Raw genomic sequence first — 15290 nt, forward strand, 5'->3', positions numbered from 1 at the left:
GCTGGTCTCAGGCAGCGTCCAGTTTGTCACCTACTGCCGAGATTGACTCAAAACCTTCCCTCGACGTATTGAGCACCCCTGGTCCAGAGTATTGCCAGAAAGCTAGTCTCTTGGTGCTGATTTGATGTATCCGTAAGAGCGAAGCTAAGGAAGACTATGGATGTTACCTTCTGTGGTTGTGCTAATCAGGGCTGTTCAAGTGTGAAACCGGTTACCAGCTAATTTCTCAGTGAACTGAACCTACATACCAACTGCTAAGTACAATTTAAATACACATATCAAATATAAAATAACCTTTTATCCAGTTCTTTATTTGTAAATCTGTTAGTTAGTAACTACAACGTCAATGAAAATTAGCTTTACCATTTACTTGAAGGAAGAATGGTAGAACCTCTCATGTATTGTGGTCTGACATTGACTAATACATATTGGTTATGTCACAAAAAAAAACAGCTTTTTGTTTTGTTTCTTGTCATTAAATTACGTATTTTAAATAATATAGCCATGTTTTTTTGAGTTTTGGCACATATAGTTCCTGAACAAGTTTCACCAGATGTTGATAAAATGTTCAGTTATTGTTGATGGAAATAGTTCAATTATGGGTTTTTTTTTATGAATACATTGATTTGTATACCATCATCATTGTGGAAATTGAAATCTAAGTTGCTAGCAACTAAATAAATGCTGAAATCTGGGGTCCCTAAAAACATGTTTTTATGCTTTTCGCTAATTGTCTCGCAAACTGGGCATCTAAAGTACTGGAATGCATTTTAGGAGCTGAAAAATGTCGCTTGAGGTTGGACCAGCTTGTGGAAAACCTTATTCTGAAATGTTTTACTTTGTTTTATTTAGAGACATACAGTGTTCCTAAAACCCTTGAAGTTTTCTGAGAACATTATTTAATTATAATCTCTGTGAAAGAGTGATCTTACAGAGTATGAAATGCGGTAGATTTCACAGGACTTTTTGGAAAGAGCCAATGCTTTCTATGTCATGTACGCATTATACTCACTCCTGGCTTTTCTGTACCACAGATACACTGGAAATTGTTGGGTTTTTTAAGCTAGATCCTGCATCAGTGACTCGTCTAAGCCTGGGTTGATTTAACACAACAACTTCAAATGGGTTAAAAGTGACTCATGTTTAACATTTAGACTAACAAGGACTGTGGTCAATGTGTCAATGTTGAATATAGTAGCTAGCACTAGCTTGTGCTAGCTACTTACAGCTAATGGCATCTTTGTGAACATCGTTATAATGCATCATTTTTAGCATTTCTTATTTCATCCTGAGGCTCATTCTAGTCTCTTCTCTAACCAAACACTTGGTCATAGTTTCTGGATCAGTGTTTGGTTGGAATGTCTTTCCAAAACAACATAAACCCCTGATTTAGATGGGGGTGAGGGGAATTAACCCAGCAGTTTTGCCGTGCAAACTTTCTATGTAATCGTCCTGGGTTTGCGCTAACAGGAAAAGCAGGATTATTTTTGAGAGACAAAGCTTTAGATATGTCAAGAATAACCAATGTGCTTTCTGTGCTTGCTGCAGGTGGTACACATGTTACGAGTCTGGCAGGAGGAAAGGAGTTCTGCTAAGAGAGGATGTGCAGCTGTCATCAGTGAGTAAGGCGCACCAAAACTACAAGCTCTCTACCTGCTGCATGATAAAATACTGATGTGTCGGCAGGGCCCAGAGTCATATTTTTTATGTAACAAATTGCTTTTTAAAAATGTGGACTGTATGTGTGGTTTGTCCCGAGTGTTTCTTTATAGTTTTAATAAGCAAATAACATTTTAGTTTTGTCCAACTAAAGTTTCTTGTCAAGTTCAAACTCGTCTCATGTTTAAAAAACAAACAAAAAAACGGTTGTTTGACATGTTAAATTTTTTGACAGCAAGTATAATTCGGCATCTGCTATTCAAATCATTTAGCTATGTCTTTAAGCTAATTTGAGTAAAAAATCAGGGCAAATGGTAATAAATAGATAGTAGAATACTAATATATATATATTTTTTTAATGGAAGCAAACCATTGAAAAAGTTGCAGAGAAACTCAGCGCGTCCATGGTTAAATTTATTCTTCTTTCTTATTTTACTCACATGCTTACATTCTATAGGACTCGTTGATAAATAAGCCAATATAACGGTGGCGAAAATTTCCCAACTTTTAAAATAGTCCCAAAGGTATCAAGTCATCTACATTCACACACAATTGTGTCCCATGGTTAATCCGTAGGGTTTGTCGTAAAGTCGGCCCACCCTTCGGAGCTATAGCTGTTCTGTGGGAATACTTTGATCAAGGTTTAGGAGTGGGCTTAATTAAGTATATTCTTAAGTATATTCTTTTCTCCTGTGTAGTGAACATACTAAGAATGTTTAGGCATATACGCTAAATTGCCTATGAACCATTAAATTTAGGTTTTGCAACCACAACATGACCACACAGTATAAAAACACACACTCAATATGTTCAGACACTGATGCTAGTTGAGTTGGCTCGGTTAATAATCTCCACTCTGATAGAGTCCTATAAGATGCGGTCAGGACTCAATCGGGTAAGTCAAGTCAAGTCAAAATCTCTTGGCACGATGAAGCCTTTAGTTTTTTTGGAACTAGAGCAGCGCAAAGCCTGAATCAGAAAAATAACGCCTCGCCCTTTTTACCAAAACTTTACACGATGCAATCAGGCAGGTGTTGTTGTCCGGGCAACCGCAAAACTCGTTCGTTGGGCTGCCAGATTTGTCCCTCCGGACAACATGTCTCCAATGTCCTAGAGTCCAACAGAAATGGGTTTATACCTTTTTATCTAACAATTTGCGTTGCTATTGTCTCATGTAACACTATGATAGTCATTCCATGATGCTTTCTAAGCACTGCTGTTGAGCTAATCTGAAGGTTACAAGACGTTTGGAGGACTGTAACCATTGACTGTGCAGAAAGACCTCGTCATCTGGTGACCCCCGCTCGGAGTTGAAGTTGCTCCAAATTGCTTCCAGGTTGTAGTAATATCACCTACAATTGGGATAAAATCTTTATGGACTGGATTTTATACACGTGTGGTCATGTTGCGGTTGCAAAACCTGAATTTAATGGTTTATAGGCAATTTAGCATATATACCTAAACATTCTTAGTATGTTCACTACACAGGAGAAAAGAATATACTTAAGTGTACTAAGATCTAGAATTGTAGCTATATTTACAACATTTTTGTAACAGAAATTTTCTGAGTGCCATTTTGAAAGAAATTACTTAGTTAATTTTAGTTGAATTCAAATATGATTAACATTCAATTTAAAGTGAATTGACTTTACCATTCTGTGCTAAAATGGAAGGACTTCATGTTCATGAAGTATAATTTAAATGTATTTGAGTTTTTTGTGCTTATTTCATTCTACAATGATACATTTTGATGTTATTTCCAACAAATTTATAGTGTTTGAACTTGTATTAAAAATAAGATATATTCTAAATACATTAAAGCTATTTCCATAACACCTTATAAATACTTTAAACATTTATATATGAAGAGGGTCATTTATTGAAACAATTTTATTATGTGTCAAAAGCATATGTAGGTAACATACAAAAATACAATAATAATTTTTGTTTATGTATTTATGCTTTAATTTGGTTGAATTAAAGCATAAACTTGTGGTACTTTAAGTATACTTATAACTTTACAATAGACTTCTCATATATCCTAGAATATATCTTAAAATATATTTTAAATATCCCATCTGTCTTTCTATAAATACCACGCCTTTAACAATTCCCGCAGTTGATGCAATGAAACATGAATTTCAGAAACATGCAGCACATTTAAAATATACTTTAAAACAGATTCATTTCTTCACTCTGTAACCACTCTAGAATAGCCAACATAAAACGTGGGAAAAAAATATGAGTTTTTGACTACTATTTTTTATAAATAAAATTAAGTTTTAGTCTCCTTTTCCAACTTCCTGGTACAGCTAGCTTCTCTGCGGTGCTAGCTTGTTAGCAAGTGAAGCTTTGGCTTCAGCAGAATTTTATTTTTGTAATTTTTAAAAAAAAATTCATTTCTAACTCACCACCATCACCACCACAAACAACGTTTGCCTCCACCCGGCAGCTGGCCGCCGGGTTTCGGACACCTCTTGTCCCCATCAGCACATTTCTAGTTTGTGTAAACACGGTACAAGCGGCGGTGGCGCCCGGGCGCCCATGTGGCTTTTCTCTCCCAGCGGGTTTCACTGCTCCTCTGTGAAAGTTCACCCTGAATGAGCCAAACGTAACGCGGACTGGCAAACAAAGGCACGGGAGGCTCAAATTGAAGCTGTGTGTTGCTCACACGTCAAAGGGAAGGCGGAAGGCCAGCGGGGCCAGTTATTGATTGACTGAGCTGCACTCGCTGGTTGACGGGGAGCTTCGGTCTAAACCGGGATGTTGCAACGTCAGTCCTTCGTGGGCGCCGTGTGGGGCAAGAGGGAGGATTTTTGGTTATATTGCTCATTTGCGGTAAGTTTCGCTGTAGTTTTATTTGTACATCTTGCCTTTTTTTAATCAGACTTAACATGCATTGTTCAGCCTTTATACTCAAACAATGTCCCCTGAGATGAATATATTGGCTTAATCAGATAGAAATTCGCAACACAAAGGATCGTGTTGATCAGGTCAACTGCGAAAAATAAACAGCGATCATACAGAGTTGTATTTTTGCATGCAAAATCTGTTTAAGACCGTTTTTCGTTGAAATGATTGTACTAATTGTACAGTAAATAGCATGCACTGATTATGACTACATCTGGTGAAATGAACAAATTATCTCTTCATCATCATCACATACCTGTCAATGGGTGGGATATGTTAATCAATCAATCAGTCAGTTAAGTTTACTTGTGTAGCACATTTAAGCAACAAGCCAGTTCAAAGTTTGTACATCATAAAAGCACACAAATAAAAAGTTCTAAAAACAACATAAAGTCAACAATTGAGAAACCAGTGACAAACATTACAGTTTGACAAACGCCAACATCAAAATCATCAACACACGTCAAAGATGTTGGACAATGTTCCATCTATCATAGTTCAAAGGCAACTCTGAACAGGTGGTATTTTTTTAGCCCTGATTTAAAGTGAAATCTCAGTTGAATATTGTGTTGTCAGAGTTAATGCGATAGGTAGAAAATGATTTGAGCGAGTTCAACACAGAATCAGATTGTGACGACTAGACAATTCAGCCCAATTCCAAAGACTTAAGCTATTGTGCGACGGACCAGTGGCAAGGCTTACTGATGGGAGAGCAAAGAGTGTGCCACATCGTCCGACCCAACAGCAAGTAAACAAGTTATGTTACTGCCGGTTCTGACAGAACGATGTATGAAGTACACATCTGAGCTTCATGGGGTAACACAGCAGAAGACCCCTGATCGTAATGTTACGCCTCATTGGTGTGTATTTCGCGACGTTGTCTGTCTGGTGTTTTTCTCATTCAGAGAAGGAGTTCGTTGTGCAGAGATGGCCATGGTATGCCTAACGGACTTTGAGGAGTACGCAAAGGAGCATCTTTCAAAGGCCACCTGGGATTATTACGCAGCCGGAGCGGATGAATGCTGCACCAGAGACGACAATCTGCTGGCTTACAAAAGGTACGCTGGACATAACGCGTCATGTACGCACAGCTTTTGGCTTATTTACTTATTTACATTGATGCAATATTTAAAATCTGTGTGGGGGTACATCTCTTACTAGTTTTAATATTGAGTTGTTGACCATTTAGAGACTCGTTTTTACGTGGACTTTGTGCTGTTTTGACGCATCTTTGACTTCTCTGAGCAGTCTCTGTTAAGGTGAAGTTGTATAATAATTAACCTGTTGCTACATTTTAGCCAGACCCACTGTTAGGACAGAGGAACTTTTTTGGAAGTTGCTTTCCCTGTGGAACAAGGAATCGTGATTTTGTTTTTCCTATCATATGACTTGAGTCAAAATCTGATGTCGTGAGGAAAGAGCTGAGTCCAAAAATAAAGCTCTCAAATTAACAGTCTACCTACGATTGAGACATTTGGATCATACATGAAAAAACGAGAATGCGGATAAAACTGGCTACCAAGAGATTCTTCCAGAGACTCGCAGTGTCTGGAAAAAGGTGGTCTGGCATCAGGATACCTCCTGGTCTCCACAGTTTGAAAGTTTTCCAGCCCCACTGGATGGAGATCTCTGGATTTTTTTGTTGAAGGGACTGTATGTTGACTTTGAAAAGGTTCTGGCTTGATAACCTGGGGTATGCCTGGGTCTCTCTCCTGGACTCGTTAACCCTAAAAAATATAATCTTGTATAAGTGGATGATCTCCGTGTGATCATCATTCTAGAGGTGAAACTGTCAACTTGTTAGGGCAAATGCACACGAATTTATACATAGATCAGTAGGCAAGTTGGGGGGGAAAGGCACAGATGTTTAACTGGATTTAAATCAGAGCTCATCAACAAGAGGGACCGACAATCTTCCGATTGCAAGGTGATTACTCTGTCTTGCAATACTTTTATTGGAACATCACCAGTAAAAGTATTGGTATTGTCCCAATACTTTTAGAAGTATCGTTATATTTGTCTAGGCCTGTTTCATTAGTTTTTTTTTAAATGTATATAATTCTGTTGAAGCACATTTGACCAATGATTTTCATTGGTTAATTTCAGTAATAATAGATAAACTTCAGTAAATTTTATCATAATTACTTTAGTCTTTTCTAGGTGTTTCAGTGACCGTTGTGGATTTTTAAATCATCCACAGAGGACTACCAACAGTTTTGTCCACGTCTGTAAACACTATGGTTAAAAAGGTTTGATTTCAGACTTTTTAACAGTATTGTATGGATTTTCCGCCCCATTTTTCTCTCCAAAAGAAGTCATTTTTCTGTTCACACATTGTCATGTACCACTGTAACATCAGGGCCTTCCAAGCCTCCTTGAAGAGGTTTCCTTCATAGAGAACCAATCAATCCCACTGAATTATTCATGTCTGTCCTCCAGGATCCGTTTGAGGCCTCGCATCCTCCGGGACGTGTCAGTAAGTGACACGCGCACCACGGTGCAGGGGACAGAAATAAGCTTCCCCGTCGGCATTGCGCCGACGGCCTTCCACTGCCTGGCCTGGCATGAAGGCGAGGTGGCTACAGCTCGCGGTGAGTCACGTTCGTCTCTGTGTGTCGTAATGAGCGAACGTTTTATCCTCCTTTTGATGTCTTCAACTTTTACCTCCATAGAAAGTCTTTGTAATGCTTTTTTTATTTCTACTTAATTTTTTTGCTCTGTACATCAGATACTCCGTCGTAAATTGAAGTTGCATTTTGGCCACAGATTTGGAGGATCTCGGAGGAGAAATGACTAAAACATGAACTCGATTATGCACTGGAAGATTTACTAACGCTATAAAACACCAGCTAATGAGAGTAAAATAGTCAATGTCTTCCTTATCCCGAATGACAATGATCCTAAATCACGCCGCTGATGCAGAAAACACACATCTGAATAGAAAGCATAAGAGCTCGGACAGGGCTCATGCAGACGCCAAACCACAACATTGCTGAGGCCGGACCGAATCGCTTTGATAGATACCGAACGGGAGACTATTCAGCGAAACGCTCATTGAGAAAATCTGGGAAACTATTTGTGAACACAGCTGCCTTATGTAGTGAAATGTGTTTAGTCTGTTTAGTTATATATATATTTAATCTCTTTTCATCCGTGTTCAATTCTTAGGATTTCAGGTGGGGGCGGGGGGGGGGAAAAGTGTCCGACTTGTGTTTGTATTACTCTCTGTTCGACTCACTTCAGTTCAGTTTATTTATATCGCACCAACTGACAGCACATGTTGGCATTTTGTAGAAAAGTCAATGAAGTCCAGTTCGCTTGTTGCAGAAATCCTTAATTCAGCAACAGCGGTAGTACTCAAACCGAACACTAGGGGGAAGTGTTGCAAGCTGAACCAGCAGCTTCACAAGAATCATTAATTCATTTATTCAAAGAATCAATCAGATATTCGATCTACCCCAATCTGTCTTTAATATGGCCACAAAAAATAATTCATAGGGTTAGAGGGGGAATTATTAAGCAATGGTGCTAAATATTGATCCTAATTATAATTTTTCATCTACAGTACCTCGCAAAAGTAGTCATGCCCTTTGAATTTTTACATATTTTTTCCCTTTAGAACCACAAACGTCATTGTTCGTGTGGGACATAATGTTTGCTGCAGGTTTTTATTGCTCCCTCTTAGCTTTGGACAGTTAGAGACTGAAGTTTTGCTTATTCTTCTCTGAAGAATGGCTCAAGTTCAGTCGGACTGGATTGAGTCTGTGATGATCAGATTTAAAAAACTGAATCCTAAATTCTCCACGTTTGGCTGTGGGGATGAAGGACAGATTAGAACCAGAAGGCCTGAGTGGTCTGTACAGTTGATACAATGACAACAGATCTCTAATGTATTTTGTTAGCTTATACATAACTGAATAACTTAACAAAAGTATTTTAAAGTCTATTCTCTGAGCCTGGGACTTTAAAACGGGAGTTATATGATCAATCTTCCTGGCTTTTCTATTACCTGTGAACACACTATCTTAACTTAAGTTGTTATGGATATAGAAATGCTGGTTACCCTTTCTAAATTTCAATTTGTAAAAATAAACATGAATACCAAGTATTTATTTTCCTTTCAACAGACAGTACTGTGCTACTTTCCCAAGCACTGTAAATGTGAATATTAAACCTTTGTAACTTTAACAGAAGTCCCACCATCACTGATCACACCAATGATTCCCCCCCCACACAGCCACCGAGGCTCTCAACACCTGCTACATCACCAGCACCTACTCCACCTGCTCAGTGGAGGAGATCGTTGCGGCGGCGCCCAGCGGCTACCGCTGGTTCCAGCTCTACGTGTACCGGGAGAGGAAGCTGTCCGAGCAGCTGGTGCACCGGGTGGAGGCGCTCGGCTACAAGGCCCTGGTCCTCACGGTCGACGTGCCCTACACGGGAAAGCGCCGCAACGACATCCGCAACCAGTTCAGGCTGCCGCCGCACCTCAAGGTCAAGAACTTTGAGGGAGTTTTCCAGGTAAGAGAATGGATCGGCACAGCAGGGGAGAGGAGTTGGCGAGTTAGAAACTGTGCAACAGCTGTTGAGTCGCAGATAAAAGGAGAAGGTTCAAGACGGACTGTTGTACAATCCAAAGCCGCAGCATGTAGCATTTATAAAAAATTTTTTTTACATATTTATTTTGTAGCAGCATAGTGTGAGAGAAATGATCTATAAAACAAGATCAAGCTCCTCCATTTTCTCCCCATCCTACAATTTTAATCTGCAGAAAAGCACCACTTCTGGTCAAAAACAACCAATCAGAGCCAGGAGGAGGGTCTTAGTGCTGTCAATCATACTCGTGAACATGCCGCTAGATGGGCTAGTGGTGAAATAAACAACTTTCCATTTCAGGAAAACTGTTTATCCAATGTGATTGGTAGCCATGTTAACTAGCATTAGCATGAGCTCTGCCATTGGAAAGCTGTAGCATAGCAGAGAGCAACGGAGAGACTGTGAGCACATACACAAGCTTGATTGCCAGCGCTACGACCCTCCTCCTGGCTCTGATTGGTTGTTTCTGATCAAGTAGTGTATTTCTACAGTATAGTGGCGTATTTCTACAGTATAGTGGTGTATTTCTACAGTATAGTGGTGTATTTCTACTGGGAGCACAAAGGCTGAAGAACTTGAGTTTTTCATAGATTATATGTCTTATACTTTCACAACATAGTGGCAACAAATATGTAAAAAACATTTTCTTTTCTAAAAGTTGCATACTATAGTTTGAAGGATTCCATTTTAATTGTTTCCAATGTGATATTAGAAGACACAGTCGGTAAATTAGAATTTTTTTTTTCTTACTTATTTCTGTCCGTTGGTGATAATTTCCTTTTGAGGAAGTAAAGCTTATTTGACAAAGTCTCATATAACCTAACCTAATGCACACAACTCAGAAATCAAGTTGAAATCTAACCCGACGTTTAAAGTTTCCCATCAACCACTGCTGGTTTTTGACGAGTGAACCTTTACGGGAGCTGTACTTGTCGCACTATAAGCAGGAGACGAGCGTCCCAGAGGAGTACGGGATACCGGCCAACACCTTGGACCCGTCTATCAGCTGGAAGGACATCCACTGGCTGCAGTCTATCACCCGCCTCCCCATCATCATCAAGGGCATCCTGACCAAGGAAGACGCCGAGGTGGCCGTGGAGCACGGCGTCCAGGGTATCATCGTGTCCAACCACGGGGGGAGGCAGCTGGACGGCGGCCCGGCGTCGGTACATGCTAAACACGTTTCTCATAACTTCACCTTAAAACAGGAATTTGTCGTAAACAGAGTCACACAATGTGATTGTGGAGTCACTGCAATTAGTTCTTGCTGTTGTAAAGCATTTAAAGAACTGAGTTGCTTAAAAAGAAGAGTGAGCAGCTTCAGTTGTTTTAGAGAATTATATTATTTTATAATAAAATGAGAAAACCTACTGAAAATGGACGGCTTGTAACACTGTTTTGACAGAACTAAAGAAAACGACTTTTTGTATTATTATATATATTTTTACATTCTTTTGAAGATCCCACTTAAAAAGCTTAAGATCTTCTAAAACCATTTTGTTCAATAAATTTATGGATGTCCCAAAATCCGGATTAGATTTTTTTTTTTTTGTCTTCAGTACTGATCCAAACTTAAACTCCTGGTCTGATGATATATTGAAATTATTTGCATCAGTGCTGTTTATAGTCTTGATAACTTGACAGGTTTATAGAATGGTAAAATAAAACAGTACACTCGTATGTTTTCATTTGCACATGATCGCATACCAACGACTTCAGTTTGTAATGTTTTTTTTCTTTACTTTAATGGATATATTGTCCTAATTAAAGTGTCTGCAGGCAGGCCTTAAAGGGGCCGTATCTTGTAAAATCAACCTTTTTTTTTTAGCTTTACATCATGCTGTAATGTTATTCCATCATCAAAACATACCACACTCAGCTCCTTCAGACTAGCCAGCAGCAATTAGCAAACATCTGGTGCAACTGCGGCTCTACTGAGCTCATTACAGGAGCTACTTCTCAGAGCAGCGCTGGTAAAATGTTGTTGAGGGTTTCTTAAAGAGACAGACGCCCAATTCCAAGGCGTTGCATTACAAAGTCAAATTTCTTGTAAGTCATATTTGATATATATTGCATTTTTATAAAGGAGTTACTTGATTCTGCTACAAAATAACACTATATCTCTGGAAAATACATAATACTGCCCCTTTAATACGATGCTCAAAGATGGGACTAGCCTGACCAGGCATTTATTTTAAAACACATGCATTTGACATTTCCTTCCAAGCATTTGAAAGATTCATCTGCAGTCTTTAATAAAGTCAAACTTTGCTCCTACTTATGTTTTTTATTTTGTAGAGGGAAAAAAAAATCTAGGCTAACGCTAGCATGTTTGCTTTGTTTTTATAGGACTTGTTGATTTAGCTTTCAACCTCCTGTAAGTTCCAGTGAGTTATGTACCAACAACATCTCACAGAAAACCTACATTTCATACATGTAACACTTTGCCTCAATCAACATAAACTTTATTGTCTCCCTCGTGATCAACTATTATTGGCACACAGAGCAGATGTCACATGACATAGAGAGGATAGAGAGCTTCAGCAGCCACTTCGGACTCTTTTGCAGTGAATTTCATTCTCAAAAGGAAAAACCCTTGATTCATCACATCACTAAGTAATATGTGTTGTCAATGATACAGTTTTGGAAGCAAAGTACATAGAAACATGTCGATGCCTGACGTGACGAAAAAGGCCTCACACTGAAATTGTTGAACCGTAAAGTACAGCAGATCAGTGAGTGGAGCGTTGGGTAATATCTGTCCGGACGTTTCTTCCCCGTCGTTTGCAAACAGATCGACGCTCTGGCAGAGATCGTGGAGACGGTGGCAGGCAGAATTGAAGTTTACGTCGATGGAGGAATCAGGACAGGAAGCGACGTCCTCAAAGCGCTGGCCTTGGGGGCCAAGTGTGTGTTCATCGGCCGTCCAGCTGTGTGGGGCCTGGCATACAAGGTACAACAGCCGTGGGAGGATGAATGTGTGTGACTGGTTATTTAGAAATGTGTGTTAGGGTGAACCGGTGATCCGTGACGTTTGAATGCAACAGGGGTTCTTTCTCTTTTTTTCGTGTCTTTTGTTTAGCCCAAAAGATGAAAAATGTTTGTTCTTGGCAGTCCTCAAGGGCCGCTGTCCTGCAGTTTTTAAATGTGCCCCAGGTACAAAACACTGGAATGAAATGGTTTAATTACCTCCTCCTTGTGTAGATCAGTTCTCCAGAGCCTTAATGACCTAATTATTCTATTCAGGTGTGGTGCAGCAGAGGCACATCTAAAAGTTGCAGGACTGCGGCCCTTGAGGACTGGAGTTTGAGACCTGTGGTTTAGATAATTTAACTGTAACCTGAAGTTTTATCCCTCTGTGAGACCGAGTATTAGGGTATTACAACTTTATTCTTGTAATATTTCAACTTTAGTGTCATGACTTTATTCTCATAACACTATGACTTCTGTCTGGAAGTATTGGGACTTTATTCTGGAATTTTACGACCCCTTTTCTCGTATTATTTTGACTTTATTCTCATGCAACATTGTTTTCATAATACTGCGCATGATGTTACGACTTTATTGTTGTAATATTATTTCTTCAAAATGTGACATTTTGCTCGCAATCTTGACTTGATTCTCAAAATATTCTGACATTTTTCTAGCAGTCTTGACTTTATCCTCATAATATTACAACTGTGTTCTTGTAATATTATGGGTTTATAACTTTATACTTGTATTATTTCAACTTTGCCTTTATTCTCCTAATATTACCACTTTATCCTCATATTGTTATGACTTTATTCTTGTATTAATTCAACTTTATTTTCATATGACTTTATTCTTGTTATATTATGATCCTATTCTCATATTATTTTGACTTTATTCTCACTTGACATTATTCTCGTAGTACTATGACTTTCATCTGGTAATTTCATTTATTTATTTCTTTTCTTAGTCTGGCTCTAGCGCTCCGCCGTAGCCAGGTTACAGTGGTAGAGAGGCAGTAATTATATCTTGTGTGATTTATCAGGGGGAGGAAGGAGTGAGGGAAGTTCTTCAGATCCTGAATGACGAGTTCCGTCTTTCCATGGCTCTATCAGGTCGGTCTGATGCTCGAGGTTTAGCGGCCCAAACAGAAACTGCTGAAATAACAACATTCACGGTGTCCTTTCTTTCCGTCACGAATGACCTGACGCAGGTTGCAGAAACGTAGCCGAAATCAACAGGAGCCTCGTTCAGTTTTCCAAACTTTGACGACGACGACGGCGCCGCTTTAGCAGGATTCTGGCCTGAATCCAAGCTTAAGCCCGAGATGTAACGACGAACACGCCGAGGACGGGTTTACGTCAGAACCCGCTGGCGCCAGGAAATCACGGTTCACGGGAAGCCTATGCTTGGAATTCGACTTGTAATCACCCCCATTGTTCGAGTGACAGAATGTTGTGAGAAAGTGGAGTGTTGTTGGAAGACTGAGCGATCGATTAATGAAAGTGTTTTTGGCTTTGGTGGCGGAAAGGATGTGGGCGCTTATCATAAAATCGAACACATTTCTCCTGGTTAAACTGTGCAATGTTTGTGAGAAATGCTGCCAGTACTTGTGGTTGAATAAATATCTGCTGAGATGAACACATTGGGTCCCTTTTGTTATATAATTTTTCTGATTTCTTTTTTGTTTTAAGACACATATACAGTTTCATTTAGGCCTGTCACGATAACAAATTTCGCTGGACGATAAATTGCCCCAGACGTTATCGCGATAAACGATAATATTGCTGTTTTGGAACCATTTTCAAGTAATATAATGGCATGGTAATACAAGGACACATTCTCAAATGTCAATAAACATCAATTTAAACACTGGAACTGGAAGACATGTTAAATATCCTAAATAAATAAATAAAACAACAGAAACAACAAATAAAATGAACTATAAAGTCACCGTAAACAAAATTGTTCTTCAAAAAGTTGAGACCAGAGCATCAAAGACTTTTGCCTTTCAGTTTTTGGTAGAAAGTGAAAATAGAGAAATGATGGCGCTTGTTTTAATTTATCATGTGATTAATTGATTTGTATCCTAGCTCAATAGATGTGTATTTACATAACACACTTCGAGACATGCCTGGTTAAATGTTTGCATTTCTTAGCCGTCGGCTAGCTTCTGGCACACATTTGGCTCGATGTTTGACCTCATGAATCCGTAGAGCTCATTGAAATCGTTTGCTTTTCTAGTCGGGTTGAGCATGCGGCTTTTCGAAGGCCGTTCCAGAAGCTCGGCATTAGCCAGTCTTTCCTAAACTGGTTTTGATGTGTTGGAGCTCCCCGTCCAGGTTTCAGCTTGCAACCTCTGAGTTGAGATGATGTAAAAGAATATGGAGGCAGTCTTTCCTCATTGCGGATTCCCTCCATCTTGTGGAACACCACCGGTACGTCTGGCAGAGAATCGGTCTCAATGCATGGCGCCAACTACTACCTCCAATTGTGTCTTCCTTGGTTTGAAATCTTCACATTGACTCCAAACATGCTTGGTTATTCTGGCCAAACCGTATCGGTTGTCTGACCGTAATGCTTTTCTCCAGGTTGATATTTAGGTTGCCTGGGTGGGGGGCTGGTTTTGTCAAGTCTGATGGGTAAATCTTGAACCCTCTCGGTTCATATTAGGGTAAAACTGATCGATTGAAAATTGGTCTTTCTCTGAGTAGATGGATTCTTAAAGGTAAATAATGTCAAAAACATTCAAACTGGTGTTGTACTGTATTTGATGACATAGACTATTGTTAAGCAATTCATCATCTGTGTATCAATCAATCAATCAAGCTTATTTGTATGGCACATTTCAGAAACAAGGCAAAGTGCTTTATATCATAAAAACACAAAAATGAAAAGTCATAAGAACATCATACAGTCGCCGAATTAAGAAACCAGTTACGTACATCAAAATCGTCAATACACATCACGTTCCAGTGATTATGGACCAAAAGCAAATCTAACCAGGTGGGGCTTTAGTCAGTGTTTCAGCAGTGTTGCAGTTCTCTGGAAGTTTGTTCCAGATTTGTGGTTCATAGAAGCTGAATGCTGCTTCTCCATGTTTGGGTCTGGCTGGGTTTTGGTTAACATCCAAAGACATTGTGCAGATGCTATTC

The 15290-nt window shown here is 39.3% G+C and overlaps 1 protein-coding gene across 3 annotated transcripts; it reads left to right on the top strand.

Annotated features, from left to right (window-relative positions):
- The first annotated feature begins 1548 nt into the window (after positions 1–1548).
- hao2 (hydroxyacid oxidase 2) lies at positions 1549–13776 on the top strand. 3 transcript variants are annotated; one of them, XM_023337571.1, is made up of 8 exons: positions 1549–1618; positions 5475–5627; positions 7009–7160; positions 8807–9090; positions 10113–10331; positions 11960–12118; positions 13181–13250; positions 13349–13776. In XM_023337571.1, the coding sequence occupies exons 1-8, from the start codon at positions 1602–1604 to the stop codon at positions 13402–13404; spliced, it is 1110 nt and encodes a 369-aa protein (XP_023193339.1). In that variant the 5' UTR covers positions 1549–1601; the 3' UTR covers positions 13405–13776. The 3 variants fall into 3 exon arrangements, with proteins under 3 accessions (XP_023193339.1, XP_023193338.1, XP_023193340.1); XM_023337570.1 differs by having other exon boundaries at positions 1558–1618; positions 10110–10331; XM_023337572.1 differs by lacking the exon at positions 1549–1618 and adding an exon at positions 4398–4497 and having other exon boundaries at positions 10110–10331.
- Positions 13777–15290: the final 1514 nt, after the last annotated feature.

The sequence above is a fragment of the Xiphophorus maculatus genome, chromosome 7 (genome assembly GCF_002775205.1).
Source record: "Xiphophorus maculatus strain JP 163 A chromosome 7, X_maculatus-5.0-male, whole genome shotgun sequence".
Classification (NCBI taxonomy): Eukaryota; Metazoa; Chordata; class Actinopteri; order Cyprinodontiformes; family Poeciliidae; genus Xiphophorus; species Xiphophorus maculatus.

Coding starts and splice junctions, on each gene's coding strand:
- hao2 (XM_023337570.1), top strand. Junction 10,332..11,959: donor TGGACGGCGGCCCGGCGTCG/GTACATGCTAAA, acceptor GTTTGCAAACAG/ATCGACGCTCTGGCAGAGAT. Junction 12,119..13,180: donor TGTGGGGCCTGGCATACAAG/GTACAACAGCCG, acceptor GTGATTTATCAG/GGGGAGGAAGGAGTGAGGGA.